Source organism: Podarcis raffonei, chromosome 7 (assembly GCF_027172205.1).
Source record: "Podarcis raffonei isolate rPodRaf1 chromosome 7, rPodRaf1.pri, whole genome shotgun sequence".
NCBI lineage: Eukaryota > Metazoa > Chordata > Lepidosauria > Squamata > Lacertidae > Podarcis > Podarcis raffonei.
Window position 1 is genome coordinate 15,681,445 of NC_070608.1, and position 20,886 is coordinate 15,702,330.

The 20,886-nt window shown below is 45.1% G+C and overlaps 1 protein-coding gene across 4 annotated transcripts in view; it reads right to left on the bottom strand.

Annotated features, from left to right (window-relative positions):
- Window positions 1–20,886, bottom strand: part of COL14A1 (collagen type XIV alpha 1 chain) — a 141,838-nt gene that overhangs the window by 72,192 nt on the left and 48,760 nt on the right. For all 4 annotated transcript variants that reach the window (XM_053395376.1, XM_053395375.1, XM_053395378.1 and 1 more), the window contains 9 exons: window positions 19,069–19,233; window positions 18,699–18,860; window positions 18,455–18,606; window positions 17,362–17,491; window positions 9,072–9,217; window positions 5,654–5,783; window positions 2,245–2,384; window positions 810–936; window positions 25–164 (listed from right to left, as the gene is read on the bottom strand). In XM_053395376.1, coding sequence (XP_053251351.1) covers window positions 25–164; window positions 810–936; window positions 2,245–2,384; window positions 5,654–5,783; window positions 9,072–9,217; window positions 17,362–17,491; window positions 18,455–18,606; window positions 18,699–18,860; window positions 19,069–19,233 — 1,292 coding nt within the window. The remainder of the gene's footprint in view (window positions 1–24; window positions 165–809; window positions 937–2,244; window positions 2,385–5,653; window positions 5,784–9,071; window positions 9,218–17,361; window positions 17,492–18,454; window positions 18,607–18,698; window positions 18,861–19,068; window positions 19,234–20,886) is intronic.

Here is a 20,886-nt window from a genome sequence, read left to right on the forward strand (position 1 = left end):
CATACGAGAGGTAAGAACAGTCACCTCTTCGGCTTCTTCCCCACCCAGTGGAATCCATGCCAGTCGAAGAAGGGCAACGTCTGAGGATGGCAGCTTCCAGCTGACTGTAAAGCTATCTGTGGATACTTCGTTTATTTCCAGATACTGGGGAGATGGAACTTTTTCTGCAAGAGAGTATTGCATCGGAAAGAAAACTTGTTATAAGGATCACTGAGATGATTGAAGAGAAGCACTATGAAAGCTCTCCAAGGCACCCTATAAACATGGTAGAATTAATTGGGCTGTATTTGTTCCATTTCCAAAAACTAGAGCAACCAAGGCGAGGAGGACAGAATCCCATGGAGTGATTTTCAGCTCAGTTCTTTGGCCCAGGGGATTGCTTAGCCTGAAGAGGTTCAAATTTGACTGAATTGTGTTTTTTTCACAGTTGAGAACACCCCAATGCAACTGAAATGCTGGAAAGAAACTTTTCTTAAAGGAATTCTGAGGGGTTTACTTCATCTACATAATTTATTCAGCAAACTGGCAAAACTCAACTTGCCTCCCAGCTATCCAATATTTAAATGCCTCTCTTTCTTTCTGTAGCCACCATTAGAAGATATCAGACAAAAATGCCTATTTGCATTTCTTTTAATTTCAAGTTTCTAAACTGTCGAGTGAATGAAAAGTCGAGGGGTTATTACGTTCCCTTTTCCTTAAAAAAAATAAAATCGCAGTGTGAGACTGTTGCAATTACTTTTCTTTCCGGAAAAGCAAAGGAATATTACGGTTGTGCTTGGATAGCTTTCAGAAATGCAACCAAGACTTACTCGTGGTGAAGCTGCCAGTGAGTGCCTCAGACTGCCCTTCGTCATAGAGGGAGAAAATAGCAACAGTATATTCGGTGAGGGATGTCAGGCTCTGCAGAGTGTGTGTTGAAACACGGCCAACCTCTTCCTGCAAAATAAAAGGAGTGCCGTCAATCAGAAACCATGTGGAGAGTCTCAAGGCAAGACTCAGCTGGCTTGCACCGTCTACATCAGGATGCAAAAGGCAGGCTTGTATTGAGCTGTGTGAGTTTCCTAACAGCTGAATAAAGCCTCCTGGACGCCAGAATGTACCCTTCAGTGGTTTGGCAAAAGCCTCGTCTTACAGCAAGAAACGGATTGCTTCCTCTCCCCTCCTTCAGCTACAGGGGAGAGACGAGGGAGGAAAAGGGGGTGCTATACCCCTCTCCTGTTTAACTGTCATAAAATACAAGATCCTGCTGCTGAAATGGACCACCTGGGCTTGGAAGGATGGGAGAGCACCTGTACGACATGTGTTTTCAAAAGAAACAAACCGCAAAATGGCGCTTCTGTTTCAAGAGCCGTGCAGTTGCTCCTTAACTGCCTTTGGAAAGGTTCGTCCTACCTTCCACTCACAGGGCTGGTAGTGAGGAAGAGGAAAATCTGGTATCAACACTAACAGAAAATAAAGATGGACTCAGGGAGCAAGGGTGGAATCCAGGTTATGTACGTTTTTCAAAGCCTTGAAACACATTTTTCAAAGAAATTGCAGGTGTCTCCCCACTTAAGCAGGGGTTATGTTCCTGGGCACCATGCATGAACATAAAATCGCATATTGGGGGGGGGGGGAGACCTTCTAAAAAGCTTGTAAACACCATCCAATTGGTCGCTCCAAACCTCCTTTCTCAAACTCGTAACTCTCCACAGTCCTCAAATTTCAGTGAAAAGGATTGTGGGATTGCAGTTAAAAATACTCCCGAGATTGCTAGACATTTTCCTGATCTTTTTGAGTCATTTTTGCAGTTTCCCCCCTCTCTTTTCGAGCTTTTTGCTGTTTTAATTGATTTATTTAAATATTTCATGGCGTCTTCTGAGTTTCTAAAAGGTTATCTTGTGAGTGGCATCCCTTGGCATCTCTCTAGGCATGGAGCTTTCTGTAGGTCTCTGAAGTGGTTCTTAACCCAAAGAGAAGTACTGTATTTTTTGCACCATAACACTCACTTTTTTCCTCCTAAAAAGTAAGGGGAAATGTCTGTGCGTGTTATGGAGGGAATGCCTACGGGTGGCATGCCTGCGGATTTTCCTCCTCTAAAAACTACGTGCGTGTTATGGTCGGGTGCATGTTATAGAGCGAAAAATACGGTACTTAATCTAATTGTGATATCAGTAACTGGCAGATTGCAAACAGGATATAGGTATTTCATAATACATTTGCTCCTTAAAAAAACACAAAACCCGTTTCTAAAAATTTGCTTACCTCATTGGTTTCTGTTCCATCTGTTTTGACATACATAATCCTATAGCCTTTCACTTTTTTAGAAGCAGGATCCCATGTTACCTTTGCTGAATTGTGTCCCACATTTGAAAACATCAGGTTCTGTGGTGGGCTTAAAGGTACTGCAAAAGGTGGAGGGAAGTTCAAATTACAAACTTTTTTAAAAAATAAAAAAATCTATATCTCTTAAACATGTAGAAAGAAAAAAAACACTTTGAAAAGAAAACATGAACTCGATATGCTTGAATTCAAGCTGAATTAGTCCCAGTGACTTCAATGGAAGTCAGCAATCATTCCAACTGCTGGTATGTAATCAGCCCCTGGGAATGTTGTCAAAATGTGCAAGTTGTATGCTTTTTTCTCCCCGTGTAACAAAGTGCATACATGCCATATACCGCATTTTTCCATGTATAAGACTAGGTTTTTTCCTTTAAAAAATATGTTTAAAATTGGGGGTCATCTTATACACGGATACAATCTCCTCCAATTTTCTTAATTTGGAGTCCCCCAAAACAGGGGGCATATTATACACAGGGGCGTGTTATACACAGAAAAATACGGTATGCTATTTTTTTCTGCGTGGAGGGTTATTTACTTGTTTTCATCAGAGGGAATCCAAACATACAAATCCCTCTTTCCCTGGCAGTCTAAAGCAGAACTGTCCAGGTAGAGTTTTAAGTGCGATTTATGTACACCAACACTTACTCAGTGTCCCTCTCGACCAAAATTATGGCTCTCTGTCTGCCACATCCCTCTTCTCATGGAGAAAAATGCATCTAGAATCCAATAGAGTAAGGAGAGGAAACCAGAAACTCTCCAAACTGTTTGGACTACAGCCTCCATAATCTCTGGCTGCAAACACAGCATACATGTTCCACAGGGCGGGTGCCACTACCGAGAAGGCCCTCTGCCTGGTTCCCTGTAACTTGGCTTTTCGCCATCACACATGACTCCCCCCAAAGAATCCTGGGAACTGTAGTTGGTCCAAGGTACTGGAAGCTGCAATTCTGTAAGGACTAAACCACAGTTCTCAAGATTATTTGGGAGAAGTCATGTGCTTTAAATGGTATGATGTGTAGGTACCCTTAGACTTCTGGATGAGAGCTGGAGTCCAGCAATATCCTGAGGACCACAGTTTCTCCCATCCTTGCTATAGTGAAGAAAGCAGTTGCAAGTAATTATGAGCAAAAACAACAACAAACCAGTCAGCTGTGAAAGGATGTAGCACTGTATTACCCCTCAGAAAAAACCACAGTCTCACAAGGCTCTATTATTTACATTTTTAAACTTCTTTTCCTTGCACACATTTGTAACGTTGCATGCAACTCGTTCTCTGATTTCATGACTACATGTTTACTAGCATAAGCTGTTTTGAATGAAAACGTCTGGATCCTTTCATAACACAACAGAAAAAAGTGCCAGCTGAGAAACTTCTGGCTTTAGACACAATTTTCTAGGAAAATGTTCAGCGCAAGCCATGCGAAAATGAAAACACTGGTTTGGCATGAAATCAAAGAGACGGCACGTGAGATATTTCTGCTGGAACTGTGCCTTACATGTAACACACATGTAATGACAAGGTTAAACCACAGAGCCTAGGACTTGCCGATCAGAAGGTCAGCGGTTCAAATCCCCGCGACGGGGTGAGCTCCCGTTGCTCGGTCCCTGCTCTTGCCCACCTAGCAGTTCGAAAGCACATCAAAGTGCAAGTAGATAAATAGGTACCCCTCCGGCGGGAAGGTAAATGGCATTTCCGTGTGCTGCTCTGGTTTGCCAGAAGCGGCTTAGTCATGCTGGCCACATGACCCAGAAGCTGTACGCCGGCTCCCTGGGCCAATAAAGACTGGACCTAATGGTCAGGGGTCCCTATACCTTTAATGACAAGGACCTAAGGAGTTTCACATGAACCTCTCCCATGAATTGAAAGAGTACATGATGGGGATCGGGCGTCTGAGTGGTCTAGCCAGGACTAACCCTACCATTAGGCAAATTGAAACGACTGCCTCAGGCAGCGGATGCTCAGAGGAAGAAGCAATGACTTTAAAGGCCCCTGACCATTCCTTTGTGATGGAAGACAGAGAAATGTATGGTACCCAGCTTGCCTAGCCACTCCAGACTGTCATGTTTGTTTCAGGTGCAGTGATGTAAGAAGAACTGCTAGTCCAATCGGCTTCTTTATATGGAATGGGGAGGGGAGAACGGCTGCCAATCAGTCCAGAGAATACTGAGTTAGATGGACCAATGATGTGACTCAGTATAAGGCAGGTCTCTGTGTTCCAGCACAGGGGGGCAAAGAAAATATTTTCATGGAGGGTAAAATTAATATAATAGTAATAATATTTTATTTATTTATACCCCACCCTTCCCGGTTCAGGAAACCAGGCTCAGGGCGGCTAACAAATTTAAAATTGATGCAACAAAAAACAGCATAAAATACAGTATAAAACGTGAATAACAATAAATTCAGAATTCAAAAATCAATTTAGGGGGGAAATCCATCCAATAAACATTAGATGATCACCAGGACTAGCTGGCTAAATTAGTCCTATTTGGGCCAGCAAGGAGACCCAGGGAGAATTAGCTGTGGGATCCCAGAGTGGGTAATCTTCATAAAAAGGGGAGTGGGAGGGAAGGAAGGGGAAGAAAAGATCAGGCTAAGTTCAAATTGAAAGCCAGGCGGAATAGCTCTGTCTTACAGGCCCTGCAGAAGGAAGTTAAAACCTGCACGGCCCTAGTCTCATGGGACAGAGCATTCCACCAGGTCGGAGCCATCACTGAGAAGGCCCTGGCCCTGGTGGAGGATAAATTAGCAGGACAATGCTCTTCAATATCTTAAAACCAAATACAAACAAAAAGAAGAAGCAATGCATTGTGGTTACTTTGTTCTACTCCACGGGTGTCAAACACAAGGTCCGCGGGCTGAATCCGGCCCGCCAGACCTCGTCATTTGGCCCGTGTAGCCGCCGCCGGCCGCCAGCCTTCACCTTTTATTCTCGCTTTTTTTTTTTACACAAGAAAGCCGCCTCTTCAGCGCATGCGCGGCAGCCTACAAGCCAGAGAACGTCTGCCCTCTAGTGGCACCGGCTGTTCTACATAGGAAATCTCCACTTTACATGCATTCAGTAAACCTGAGTGCATGCGGATATATTGAGTGCATGCAGATACAACCTGCCCTTTGAGGGTGACCAAACTGCTGATGCGGCCCCCGATGAATTTGAGTTCTACTCCATCATAACCAGATATTTTGGTGGTTCTGGGGGATATTCATAGATGGTGCCCACCTGCCTTCCCTAAACAATGCCTGTGGGAATGAATATTCTATGCCAGAAATTCATTTTCAAACACGCAAACCTCTCCTAGAGTTTTGCTCCTGGAGCACTGAATCACCTACATGTTGTTTCTTGTCCTGTAAGCGGGTCACTGGCTTCCTCTCCAAACATGGCGTAAACTGTGACCGTGTATTCTGTGTTGGGTAGAAGACCCTCCAGTTCGATGTCTGTTGAGCTTTCTCCAATTTTCATCTGTGGATGAAACAAAGGGACGGTTCATCATATACAAACCAAGGAAGCAGCATAAAAAGGGGAGACGGAAGGCCTTATTCCCCAAGGGGAGGGGAGAACCCTTATTTATTTAGTCAATTCCGGGTGCTTGAAAGTCTCCTCTGCCAAGCCAAGTAAGGAGAGTGTAGAATCACAGATCCAGAACTCTTGGGAGACAAATGGCAACTGGACAGAGGTGTGTTATGGGGAAAACATTAAACACCCCTTTGTCTGCCACTTCCCCTCATAAATCACTGCCTCCTGGTACAGTTTTGCAGAGGAGAAGCAGCAACTGAGGTTTGAATATATGAAATTGAGGAAGAACATGCAAGGCCAGCCTTGCGATGCATGAGAGTGAAGAAATCTGCCTCAGGAAGCAGTACCAAGATGGAGAAAGAGACAGGGGAAGGTGGGAACCAGTGTCTTGATAGCACAACAAGACTTTTGAAAGTGTTGGCTTTATCCAGAGGTGGGAGTACCATTTGGGATCTGGTCTTGAGTCAGAACCAGGTACATGTTGTACTGCCCATAGAGACACAGTACAATGGTTCGTTTTAAGGACTAGAAATAACCACCCAGTATACAGGGGACACGGGTGGCGCTGTGGGTTAAACAACAGAGCCTAGGACTTGCCAATCAGAAGGTCAGCGGTTTGAATCCCTGCGACGGGGTGAGCTCCCGTTGCTCGGTCCCAGCTCCCAGCTCCTGCCAACCTAGCAGTTCAAAAGCACGTCAAAGTGCAAGTAGATAAATAGATGCCGCTCCAGCGGGAAGGTAAACGGCGTTTCTGTGCACTGCTCTGGTTTGCCAGAACTGGCTTAGTCATGCTGGCCACATGACCCGGAAGCTGTACACTGGCTCCCTCGGCCAAAAAAGCGAGATGAGCGCCGCAACCCCAGAGTCGGTCACGACTGGACCTAATGGTCAGGGGTCCCTTTACCTTTACCTTTATACAGGTGAGAGGAGGAGGAGGAGACCTCTGCACAAAAGGCCTCAAGGTTCTTCTTGTGAGATTGCGGTTGTTTTTGCAACAATAAAAGAAAACACACCTCAAAATGGCAGCTGGAACCAGATGGTTGTGGAGATGGCAGCTATGATTAGTGCATTTAAGAATTATTTCCATAGGGTGAGGTTTAGTTACTGCTAATGCAGTTTGCAGTTTGAAGTGAGTCTTTCTGTCCCCTTGAGCTTCTTCACTGGGTGTAGTAGTAATAATAATAATAATAAAGACTGACTTATTTGTTGAAAATCCGTCTATAGGGTGAGGTTCTCGAGCTTGCTGATTTCAGCAAGTTTTCATTGAAGGGGGTACATGCCCATAGCTACAGATCATGCAAAGAACAAAGCACAAGTCTATGCGAGCTCTCTACACCCTCACCAGAGCCTTGCATGCCTTTGCATGTTGTTAAGTCTCCTTCTCTGAATGGGAATAAATGCAATTTCAAACACACAAACTGAGCAATGGGGCAGAGATGGTGCTCCCTCGCACTGTCTAAAGGGGCAGGTTTTGTTCACCAAGTCAAGAAAATGCATATTGGTTCTGACAATGGAGGGAAGGATCTGTAGAGTTCAGTTCTCGCAGTTTCTCATTCTGCTGATCTTAAATTCAACTCTTTACAATTTGCAGCTATTTGTGATTTTCCCACCCTTTAAAAAAGTCCTAATGAAAATTCATCAGCATTTCAATGAAGTTTTATCCTAATAAATACATTTTATATGCCATCTTAGCTAATGTGAAACATTTCTGCAAATAATTTCCCCTAATTCAATGCATTTTGGTATGCTGTTTTCAATAAATTCTTTATTTTTATGTACACTTTCCACTAATATATTGTTGTTGTTGTTCAGTCGTTTAGTCGTGTCCGACTCTTCGTGACCCCATGGACCAGAGCACGCCAGGCACTCCTGGCTAATATATACATACGCCACTAATATATACATTATTTTATAAGCTTTGTTCAGTTGGAAAACTGCATTGCAAAATTCAGATGTGTGTGAATTCGATTCACATGTGCTTCGATTCACATGTAGTTTCAGAAAGTGGAGTTTTTTTTGGGGGGGTGACTTTAAATGTGTAATGAAACAATACTCTCCTTTGTCTCTAATTCTGACTAAATCTCAGAAATTACCAAGGGCCAAACAACATGTTTCATGTGTAGAATGCAGCTACATCTTTGGTTTTTCTTGTTTGGAGGTTCTAGCAGGGGAGCGCAGCTATCGTATACCCTTGACCGAAGAATGGTACACTCCTTCTATCTGGGATGGTCGTCCTCTTCCACCGAGCGCGCAGCTTCGGGAGGGACGCACATGGAGCGGTGAGGGAGGAAGGGGACACCCACCTAGCCAGCCAGATCAGCCGAATCAACCCTGGCGATCAATGGGGTGACAGATGTCGCAGCCAGATCGCCCTCACATCCCATCTTTGGTTTTTCTTTAATCGATTAATTACAGGTATGGGGGGGTGTCCCAGTGCTAATTGTGAGCACAGCAAGCTGGGAGGGGAGGAGTTTTACCTCTCTCCTCTGCAGCCACAATCCAGAAAAAAAAATCTACACACACCCATCCACACAGCAACAAGGCTCAGGCACTGTCTACACATCCTGCTTTGAGAAGAACATATAAGTCCTAATAAAGTGTCTTGTGGAGGCAGTGGAACTTTTCAAGAAAATAAGCACACACTTTGAAGAGATGATCCATCATGTCCTTAGAATCATAGGATTGAAAGGGCCCACAATGGTAAATAATAATAATAATAATAATAATAATAATAATAATAATAATAATTTATTTATACCCCACCCATCTGGCTGAGTTTCCCCAGCCACTCTGGGCGGCTCCCAATCAAGTGCTAAAAAAATTACAGCATTAAATATTAAAAACTTCCCTAAAAAGGGCTGCCTTCAGATGTCTTTTAAAGATAAGTTAGCTGCTTATTTCCTTGACATCTGATGGGAGGGCGTTCCACAGGGCGGGCGCCACTACCGAGAAGGCCCTCTGCCTGGTTCCCTGTAACCTCACTTCTCGCAATGAGGGAACCGCCAGAAGGCCCTCGGCGCTGGATCTCAGTGTCTGGGCTGAACGATGGGGGTGGAGACGCTCCTTCAGGTATACAGGACCAAGGCCATTTAGGGCTTTAAAGGTCAGCACCAACACTAATCCAATCCCCTGCAATGCAGGAATCTTTTGCCCAATGTGGAGCTCGAACCCACGACCTTATTCCACAAACATTCATATTCCACAGACATCTCTTCTGGTTGATGCCAAGCTCACCTCCTTCTCATCTGCAGCCAGCCCATCCGTTAGAGGAGCATACAGAATCATATAGCCGGTTGCACCGGCTACTCTGTTCCATTTCACTCTCATGCTGCTGTGAGACACGTCATACAGCTCCAGATCTGAGGCCATTGGCAAGGCGACTGCAAGGGGTGGAAAACAATATGCAGTTACTTAGAGGAGAGCAGCTGAAATAAAAATCATTCTCTAACAGTAAATTCAAGGCTTCCTTTGTCAGGAATGAACAACCAACTTTGTTTGAACGGTGCTGACCAGGACGACCTGCAGCAAATTACCGATGCAAGGACTTTAAGATGAATGAGGCACAAAATAGCTTATTTCTTTTGCGCTGCCATATGCATGGGAGGTACTGCCTGAAAATATCATTGCACTTCTAATTCTTCTTCATTTTGGATCCTGTTTCTTGTTTTTCTGTTAGATTCCTCATTTATCTTACTGAGATGAATATGGTGATATAGCCATGGTGCAAAAGGTTTAGGTTTAGTAGATATTAGGATTTCATTAGAACTTGGATGTTATAACTGGGATATGTTATAAGACAGTCTCAATGTGTAATAGAAAAGGGGTTATGAGAGGGGTTTGTGGGGGTTTAATTATTGTGCAAAGCCTGTGTGCCAGACTTTGAGAATGCAGTCAAGATCAGGCATAGGCAAACTCCAGCCCTCCAGATGTTTGGGACTACAATTCCCATCATCCCTGACCACTGGTCCTGATAGCTAGGGATCATGGGAATTGTAGTCCCAAACATCTGGAGGGCCGGAGTTTGCCTATGCCTGGTCAAGATCCATGTGTAAGTAGGAATGTGTGGGCCTACTTCTCAGCATCAGCAGTTAGCATGTGAAGAGTTAATTAACCTGGGTAAACTCTTAAGTCTTTGATCCCAGTCAATCAACAAGTGTTGATGAAGTCAAGTTTGTTAGCTAATGCTTGAGGAATTAGCCCTTAGTACTTCAAAGCATCAAAAGAACTGACCGTTAGAATGCACACAAATAAAGGAGGCTCAGTTTTAAGGAACAGCAGAATTAGGAGATGATGATGATGATGATGATAATTTATTTATACCCCAGCCACTTTGGGCAGCTCCCAACAGAATATTACAACCATGATAAAACATCAAACATTTAAAACTTCCCTACATTTCGCCAAATATGTTACCATATTGTGGTAGGAGTCAGAACACAGATGTAGCCTTGGATGAATTTTAAACACAGGCAATTCTGTATTTAGGCTTTTTGCACTCTGTATATACATATGATACAAGCAGGGGACGTGGTCTTGAGAATGTCACATTAGCATAAGTATTATTATTATTATTATTATTATTATTATTATTATTATTATTATTACCCCGCCCATCTGGCTGGGTTTCCTCAACCACTCTGGGCAGCTCCCCACAGAACATTAAAAGCATGATAAAACATCAAACATTAAAAACTTCCCTAAACAGGACTGCCTTCAGATGTCTTCTAAAAGTCAGATAGTTGTTTATTTCCTTGACATCTGCTGGGAGGGCATTCCACAGGGCAGGCTCCACTACCAAGAAGGCCCTCTGCCTGGTTCCCTGTAACCTCACTTCTCTCAGGGAGGGAACCACCAGAAGGCCCTCGGAGCTGGACCTCAGTGTCTGGGCTGAACGATCAGGGTGGAGATGCTCCTTCAGGTATACTGCCTTGGTCTCAAGTGCTGTGGGGAACAAACCCCTCTTGAGAGGAACATGCTGTAAGATCTGGAGTCCCTCCATCTAAACTCAGGTGTAAATATGTGAATAAATCATATTCCTTAAAGCTACAACAGTCTTGATTCTCCAAAGCAGCACAGAACCTGGGTGAGCGCCTGGAACCTCCCTGAAATCTTGCTACCGCTAGGTAAAGTGTTGGCATGGCACCCAATTTCTGTAACAATATATTCCAATTCTTTGTTTCCACAGTCCAACTGAAGCATCGCACCTATCTGCATGCTGAAAAACTGGCTGCCCCGGGTATGATACAAGGATTTTCAAACGTTAGCTGCAAAAAACAACAACCCATGACTGCCACATTCCAAACGGTACTAAGGCATGTTCCAAAATAGGAACATGTAAATTGTAGTCCTACAGATGTTGTTAGACTACAGCTCCCATAATCCCCGATCCCCAGCCATGTTGGCTGGGGTTGATGGGTGTTGGAGTCCAAAAGCATTCAGAGAGCCACACACCTGTTCGAGGATCACGTTCCATTCACACGCAGTATTGGCTGAGCTTGTTGAATCCCTTCACCCTGAACTTATGGGGATTGTGCCCCAAGGGGCTCCCAAGACTTCCCCATAAGTGCAACACAAGAACTGCAAACAATATAAACAGCTCAGTCGGTAGAGTATGACACTTTTAATTTCAGGGCTGTGGGATTTCTGCATTGCAGGTGGTAGAACTAGACGATCCTTTCCAATTCAGTGATTTTTAAAAATGTCATTTGTAGTAACATATTCATTTTTATGCCCACGTTCCTCTTATATATGCAATTTTGTAAACATCGGTTGATTGGCGAACTACATCACAAAATTCAGATAAGTGCAAATTTTGAAGGATGGATGCTTCATATTGCTTTGGAAAGTGTGACTTTTGTATATTCTCATTTAAATGCAAACTAAATCCAATTTCACACACATACCCCATCCCAAGGCCATACTTCCTTCAGGTGCTCTGGAGGGTCTCCCATGATGTTATTGTTGACCACTCCTCTCTACGCAAGGGCAGGGAACCTGTGGCTCTCCAGATGTTATTGGACTCCCAAGTCTCAATAGCCTCAGCCAGCACAACCAATGGTCAGAGCTGATGAGATTCAGAGTCCAGCAATATCTAGAGTAGTGGTTCTCAACCTGTGGGTCCCAGATGTTGTTGAACTACAACTCCCATCACCCCTAGCTAGCAAGGCCAGAGCTCAGGGATGATGGGAGTTGTAGTCCAACAACATCTGGGACCCACAGGTTGAGAACCGCTGATCTAGAGAGTCACAGTCTTTCCATCCCTGGTCTGACCACCCCAGCACCAACACCAAGTATGCACTTATCTTTAACTTTTTCCATGTCTCAAATGCTCGTGGCATGAATTAATTTATCTCTACGGCTGGCTGCACTGTTCAGTCGAGATTTCATTTCCTGCAACCTATGCACAAATGTGTGGGTTTTCATATTTGCCGTTCATTTTAATCTGTCACCATCTTCCAACGAGGTCAAAAATGTAAACTATATTTCCCCCCACAAACTCCCAAAGGCAGCATTAATATATATATATTTGAAATGGAGTGATTAATTATTTGCACATTTCAAGAGTATTGCTTTATGACACTCAAGCAGAGATTTGTTCAAACGGCGCTTGGAGACATTCAGCCTTGGGCAGTTGTGCGATCAGTTCTGAAAAATGTATAGGGCTGGGCTTAGTCAGAACTTGAAAAGTGACTTTGAAAGTGCACCAGGTGCTATGGGATTGTGATGTTACTGCGTCAGTATGCGGCAATATTACCACGGAGTTACTCATTAACCAAATCCTGACCGGGATGGATCACATCCTGGCCTACACATAACCTAATTCTTATGCAGTGCAATCCAATGCATGTCAGCTCAGGAGTAAGTCCCACTGGGAACAATGGCGTTCATTCCCAAAGAAGTATACATAGCATTGATGCCCTAGTTCAATAGTTCCCAGTGTTGGGGCACATGAGTGCACTGGGACCTGCCAGCATGCTGTGATGAATGACAACCCAAATAATCCACCTACATAGATGTTGCCCACAGTGTCTCTGTATGATTCACTGCCCCTTCCTTGGTGGGAGGCATTTCTGTTGTGTCACTGCTTTGGGTGTGATTGGATTGAGAGATGCAACAGAGCAAGGTATAGCTTAAAAAGGTAAAAGACCCCTGGACGGTTAAGTCTAATTGAATTCGACTATGGGGTGCATAGTATGTATCAATTCTTAAGAAAATCAGTCCCAAATGCTCACTCGAAGGACAGATCCTGAAGCTGAGGCTCCAATACTTTGGCCACCTCATGAGAAGAGAAGACTCCCTGGAAAAGACCCTGATGCTGGGAAAGATGGAGGGCACAAGGAGAAGGGGACGACAGAGGACGAGATGGTTGGACAGTGTTTTCGAAGCTACTAACATGAGTTTGACCAAACTGCGGGAGGCAGTGGAAGACAGGAGGGCCTGGCGTCACGAAGAGTCGGACACAACTAAACAACAACAAATGGGGTGCAGCGCTCATCTCTGCTTTCAGGGCAAGGGAACTGGCGTTTGGCCACAGACAGCTTTCTGGGTCATGTGGCCAGCATGACTAAACTGTTTCTAGCACGATAGGACACTGCGACGGAAGCCAGAGCGCACAGAAACTCCATTTACCTTCCCGCCACAGCAGTACCTATTTACCTACTTGAACTGGTGTGCTTTCAAACTGCTAGGTTGGCAGGAGCTGGGACAGAGCAACGGGAGCTCACCCCCATCGCAAGGATTCAAACCGCTGACCTTATGATTGGCAAGCCAAAGAGGCTCAGTGGTTTAGACCACAGAGCCACCGTGTCCCTGTGAGGGCAGGGTATAAGCTCAGAGGCAGACCACCTGCTTTTCAGGCTTAGTCCTGAAATGTCATTGAATGGCATTGGCTAGCGGATGATGGGTCCCAGAGCTTCTGCCAGTCACAGGAGACACAGGCCTCCATTTGTAGGCAGATTCTTTTGAGGTTTGCACTGAGGAAGCAGCAAGATGCAGGAAATCTCTCGCATCCAGCTACCCCCATAAAGCAGCGGTATTCGTCAAAACTGCTTTTTCCAAGAAAAGAAAAGGAAGATGGCACCAAACTGGGAGGGGTGGCTAACACCCCAGGGGACAGGATCACACTTCAAAACGACCTTGACAGATTGGAGAACTGGGCCAAAACAAACAAGATGAATTTTAACAGGGAAAAATGTAAAGTATTGCACTTGGGCAAAAAAAATGAGAGGCATAAATACAAGATGGGTGACACCTGGCTTGAGAGCAGTACATGTGAAAAGGATCTAGGAGTCTTGGTTGACCACAAACTTGACATGAGCCAACAGTGTGACGCGGCAGCTACAAAAGCCAATGCAATTCTGGGCTGCATCAATAGGAGTATAGCATCTAGATCAAGGGAAGTAATAGTGCCACTGTATTCTGCTCTGGTCAGACCTCACCTGGAGTACTGTGTCCAGTTCTGGGCGCCACAGTCCAAGAAGGACACTGACAAACTGGAACGTGTCCAGAGGAGGGCAACCAAAATGGTCAAAGGCCTGGAAACGATGCCTTATGAGGAACGGCTAAGGGAGCTGGGCATGTTTAGCCTGGAGAAAAGGAGGTTAAGGGGTGATATGATAGCCATGTTCAAATATATAAAAGGATGTCACATAGAGGAGGGAGAAAGGTTGTTTTCTGCTGCTCCAGAGAAGCGGACACGGAGCAATGGATCCAAACTGCAGGAAAGAAGATTCCACCTAAACATTAGGAAGAACTTCCTGACAGTAAGAGCTGTTTGACAGTGGAATTTGCTGCCAAGGAGTGTGGTGGAGTCTCCTTCTTTGGAGGTCTTTAAGCAGAGGCTTGACAACCATATGTCAGGAGTGCTCTGATGGTGTTTCCTGCTTGGCAGGGGGTTGGACTCGATGGCCCTTGTGGTCTCTTCCAACTCTATGATTCTATGATTCTATGAAGAAATATAAAACTGGGTTCATAGGTAAGAGCATGTCAAGACACAAAACCTCTTAAAAGCTTCTGTGGCATCCCTAAAGATATGGTGCTTAAGCATTAATAAAAGACTCTTCTGCGTGCTGCTTGGAATGCAGAGCACACACACACTTCTAGAAAGACCATGCTAGGCACAAGCACCACATAATTACTCCTTCCTGGGTGATAGCTGAGGGTTGGCGCCAGGTATGGAAGCAGACCTTCCATTCCCTTACTCACACAACCTAGAATCAATCAGCAGAGAGGAGTTGGAGTGCAAGCTCTTATCAGGAGGCCTGCTGGTTTGTGTCTGGGGGATTAATCTCACTAGTCAGCAACAAGCAACAAGATAAAAGCTGACCTCCAAGGACAGGTGTGCTTTTCTTGAGTGAAAGCACACTGAGGCTGTGATCCAGTGCATATTTACTTAGGAGTAAGTCCTAAGAAAAGGGATGTGGGTGGCGCTGTGGGTTAAACCACAGAGCCTAGGACTTGCCGATCAGAAGGTCGGCGGTTCAGATCCCCACAACGGGGTGAGCTCCCATTGCTTGGTCCCTGCTCCTGCCAACCTAGCAGTTCGAAAGCACATCAAAGTGCAAGTAGATAAATAGGTACCGCTCCAGCAGGAAGGTAAACGGCGTTTCTGTGCGCTGCTCTGGTTTGCCAGAAGCGGCTTAGTCATGCTGGCCACATGATCCGGAAGCTGTACACCGGCTCCCTCGGCCAGTAAAGCGAGATGAGCGCCGCAACCCCGGAGTCGTCCACAACTGGACCTAATGGTCAGGGGTCCCTTTACCTTTACCTTTAAGTCCTACTGAACTGTATGGGACTTGGCATAGGCCTAGGGTGGTCAAGTGAGGCTTCAGGGTTGATTCTGGCCACCTGTTCTTAGTGCAGAAACCAGAGTGTAGGAACTCGCACTGGCGGAGGAAGAGGAGTGCGGGGGAAACGCACCACCCCTGGCAGCACAATCCTGGCAGGGTGCCATTGCAGCTGCCCCCCCTCCCACACTGGGCACCGTACCCCCAGGATGTGCGCCAGCCCCGCCCCCGCCTGCTCTTCCCACCCCCCACCCCCCCAGTGCTGGAGCATGAAGCTCCGCCACTGGGAACTCGTAATGCAAATGTGGGTTTTGGTTAATGTGGATTTAACATTCTCATCACAAGCCAACTAGAACAAGAAACACTTTAAGCCTCATGCATGGTGAAAAGTCAAACTGAGGCCGGAGCTACAATACTTGGGGTACTTTTGACAGCAAGGTAAGCTTGTGGTTAATTTTACAAGCACTTTTTACAAGGGGTGGCTCTTAAATGAAACAGACTTCACCTGAAAACAAAGAAGTTACTATGTCAGAGAAAAGAGTTCATATGCTAACAATTTTCCCGATGCAGAAGCTTTTAGGTTATTCCCAGAGGGGTCTATCTCATGCAAGTACCACTCTATTTGAAAGTAAGGTGGTCAGATCCCAATGAATGGGCTTTACTGCTTCATTAAGAAAGTAAAGCATTTGCTCTGACATGACAGGGTTGCCTCTGATTCTCCCCCGATAACTTTTCTTGAGAGTGCACCCATCGCCTGTTCAGATTTCACATTTTAAAAGCAGCATTATGTAGCTTGACCATGGGAGAGGGGCACCTTCACAGGTAAACTTATCTGGAGGAGAATAACAGGGGGAAGGAAACAGCAGCAGCCCAAAAGGCATGAAAAGAAGAAGAAGAAGAAGAAGAGTTTGGATTTGATATCCCGCCTTTCACTCCCTTTAAGGAGTCTTAAAGCGGCTAACATTCTCCTTTCCCTTCCTCCCCCACAACAAACACTCTGTGAGGTGAGTGGGGCTGAGAGACTTCAGAGAAGTGTGACTGGCCCAAGGTCACCCAGCAGCTGCATGTGGAGGAGCAGAGACGCGAACCCGGTTCCCCAGATTACGAGACTACCGCTCTTAACCACTACACCACACTGGCTCTCAAGAAGCAAACTTCCAAATCTGATGCAATATCAGACACAGGTTTTAACCTATGTGGGCTTCCCATTGGCCACTGGGAGAACAGGATGTTGCACTAGATGAACCACTGGCCTGATCCAGCAGGTTCTTCTCATGCTCTTAAACCTGGAGTTACCAAATGTACTAGAAGAACCCTGTTTAGGTGTTCTAAATCCTTCATGCAATGAATGAGAGAGAGAAAGAGAAGCAAGGTACCAGCTCCATCAACCAAATACATTCCTGATTCAAATACATTCCTATCACCCTCCACCAGCTGGAGAGAGAACTTTTGAAGTGAGGAGCTTGTTTTTAAACCCATGGAAGCTCTACATGGATTCCATAACCTGGATTTTCCAAGCAGAGCAGGCTTTCCACTGCAGATGTTTGCCTCTAACTTGTGGAGGGTAGTCGGGAAGGCAACGGCGGGGGCGGGGGGAGGCAGGCAGAGCTAGCGAATTGTCACTGTTCTGTCTCATCACATCAAAGGTTTCAAATGCCTGATTAGGGCCAAAAGAATCCGGCTTCGGCACAGCTCAGAAACAGATATGCACCGACTCTTTGTTCTGTTCCATTACTTACGCGTAGTTTCAGTACCCCGGAGGCCCTCGCTGGCAGAAGTAATGTATATGGCAAAAACAGCAATCTGGTATTCGGTTATAGACATCAGGTTTTTCAGTACTGCTGTTGAGTCACTGCCATGCACAACCACCTGCAGGACGAGACAGACCAAATCAAATCAAGTTTCTTTAAAAAATTCATAGCAAATCAGGTTTTCTCCTTTGCTTGGAAATGAGCCTTAACACGAGTCCAGGAGAAAGACACGTGACTGGTGAAAGATAGAGAATACCAGTTGATTAGCAGTGACTAATGATTTCCACCTCCCCCCCCCCCAGAGTCCTCTACTCATGCTCTGCCCAAAATAAAGGCATCCCATAACCCACAAGTGTCCCAGAAAAAAAACAGGGCATCCTGTTTTCTCGCACGAGAGCACGGCAGCTGTTTTAGGTGCCAAAGTCTTGTGACGTTAGCATATGAGAGTGCTGGAGGTGAAATAGTTAAACAAGTTACCCAATCAGAACCCGGGGGGTGGAGTCAGAGGGACTATAAACTGGGAGGGGCGAAAGGGGGAGTTCGTTGGGTGGGTGGTTGGAGTGGGAGTGAATTGGGATAGAGTCTGTGGGTAGGTTGTGTTAGTGTAGAGAAATAGGCTGAGTCAGGAACAGTTAGGAGCTAGGAAGACAAGTAAATATCTGAGAGGTGGTTTAGTGAGTGAGAGCAGGTAGCGGAAGTTATAGGTCTGGATAGGCACCCCGTGACTGTAATTGACCAATACCGTTTATGAAACCACACGCTTGTTAAACTGCAATAAATAAACAGAAGTTTATGTTCCAGTTTAACCTTGACTGGACTCAGTATTGTCCCAGGTAGGCCCTGGGTGGTGGCAGCGAGAAATAAAGTGGTGGCACAGGGATCAATAGACGGTGAAATGTCCGGGGACCCTGTGTGATCGCCACAAGTCACCTTGAGTGGCCACAGGATGTTTGACTACATAGAAGGATGTCTTGGCCAACTCCATCAAGGCCATTCTTAGGATTTTCTAATGTGGCAAATTCCATCTCTCTCTCTCTATTGAACACATTGAGATGATTAAGTGCATTCATGGCACCATTACCTCCTCTGGCTGTCCTCCTCTTGTGGGGTAGTAGACAACTCTGTATTTCTCCACTTTGCCTGGCGCATGAGTCCAGCTCACACGGAACCCTCTGGCTGTCACCTCGGATGTGACCAAATCTGTAGGAGCCCCCAGAGTGGCTACCAAAGTTCCTAAGTTTTAGGCAATTAAAAACAATCATTTTAACATTGTGAAATGGAATACCGGCTACTCGTTGCGCTCTGTCGTAAGTTTCCTCATTTACCTTTGATTTCCTTTTCCTGTTCTTCAACTCTTGAGCACACAGTCTTGGTAAGACCTTCCACAATGGAGTTCATGAAGCTGAAGTCGGCAACGTTGTAGACGTGAGTGCTGTCTGGTTCAGAGGCGATTTCCTTCAGTTCGTTTTCGTCGGCATTCTTTACACCTAGCGTTGGAAGAAACGCCACAAGTTGCAAGCCTCAGTTCAGTGAGAGTTCTCACATTTGCACTCGGGATTCCCAGCCATCACCCCAAATTCCCATATCTGTTTGGCCACTGTGAGAGCAGAATGCTGAACTAGAAGGATCTTTAGCCTGTTCCAATGAGAGAACACTTTCCAAAGCTACAGTAATCAATAAGACAAGAATACACACCAATAGCAAACAATTCAATGCCAGCGTCTTTCAGGTTCTTGGCAGGCGGAATGACATCATCTTGGGATTTCCCATCTGTGATCAATATACCGATTTTGGGGACCCCGGGTCTTGCACCTGCTTCAGGCTTAAAGTTGTTTTCCAAAATAAAAGTTAAGGCAAGGCCTGTGTGAAAAGGAAGAGAGAGGAAAGCCTTACCCAAATTGACCATATAGAGAGAGTTAAAAGCTTCTGGCTGATTGTTACATGGATTGATAGCAAATAGCCCAGAATAGCTGGCTCATGTTTCATCAGTGGGAGCTAATGGTTAATAGATAGCTGGAATTGTCACTGTGTTTAAATGAGATGCTGGAAAAGAGGGTGCCCTCTCTCTAAGGAAGGCTGGGAAGATGTTATAGGACTTCCGTTCCTATCAGCCACATCCAATTATTGGATTGTTGAAAGAAAAAACATCAAATACTTCCAATGTAAAGGCCCAAGTACAACTTCCTGCTCAGCCAGAATGACCAGCAGCTACCTCTGAGTGTAACCTACCTCACAGTTATAAGAATAAGGGGAGTGTGGTGGGTTACGCTTGGAGGCATCTGCACAATGTTGTGCAGATGCCTTATTATTGTCTTCCAAAGCAACTACTCTATTCCGAACTTAAAAATGGAAAGCGTAATGTCAACAAAAGAGGTTCAAAGACGCTCTCAAGACAAATCTTTAAAAATGCAGTATAAACACCGAAAACAGGGAAACACTGGCCTGCGAGCGCTCCAATTGGAGAACAGCCTTTACCAAAGGTGTCATGGGCTTTGAAGACACTTGAACTCAGGACAAAAGGGAGAACCATGCCAAAATGAAGGCACGCTTGGCAAACCCTCACCATGATCAACTCCCATCCGGAACCCAATGTCCCGACGGTGGAAGGACGTGTGGGTCCAGAATTGGCCTCCACAGTCACTTAAGGACTCACTGTTAAAACCGTGTTTATGGAAGACAATCTTACTCGGCTATGAGTGATCGCCAAAGAAGAAGAAGAAGCTTGGGGGAATAGCTGGACACAGATATATATTTTTATGCACCAATCTGCTGTTAAAGACAAATGAAGCAGATGATCATTGTTCCATCTAGCTCAGTATTGTCTTCTGAACTGACCAGCAGTGACTCAGAGTTTCAGGCAGGAGCTTTCCAAGTCTCACTTGGAGATGCTGGGGATTAAACCTGGGACCATATGTATGCAGTCTTGTTATTATTGATTTATTGATTTCATTTATGAATTGTTTCCTATGACGCATCAGTAAGCAATCTCTCTCATCCACTCCCCCTCTCCCTCACACACACAGCATAAAAAAACAGTTCACACAATGGCATATATAAAACAATTAAAACAAACTGAATTGTATTAAAACAATTTCAGATACAATACAGAGACCGATTAGCATGCAAAGCACATGCTCCACTACTAACTCCTCAGCAACCTTCCCAAAGACAACCAGGATGTTGAAGAGTGAAAAAATTAATTAAATCAAGGATTTGGGAACGGGATAATTAGAGGAATATGTATCCAAATGCTGCACACTGGGGGGGGGAGGGGGAGCCTGTGGTATGTTATGTCAGTGGGAGTGTGGAGCTGGGATTCCACATGACTAATTGAAGGTCTGAGACTCTTAAGCCTGGTATTGTGAATAATCATTACTCATGGGAAAGACTGGATCTTGTTCAGGGCTGAATCATGGATTGCAGTTAAGGGAAATCCTTTAAGCCTCCTCTTTCAGCTTACTAAGATTCTAAAGCTAACAGGTATTATTCAGTATCCTTTTAGATGGGCTGCAG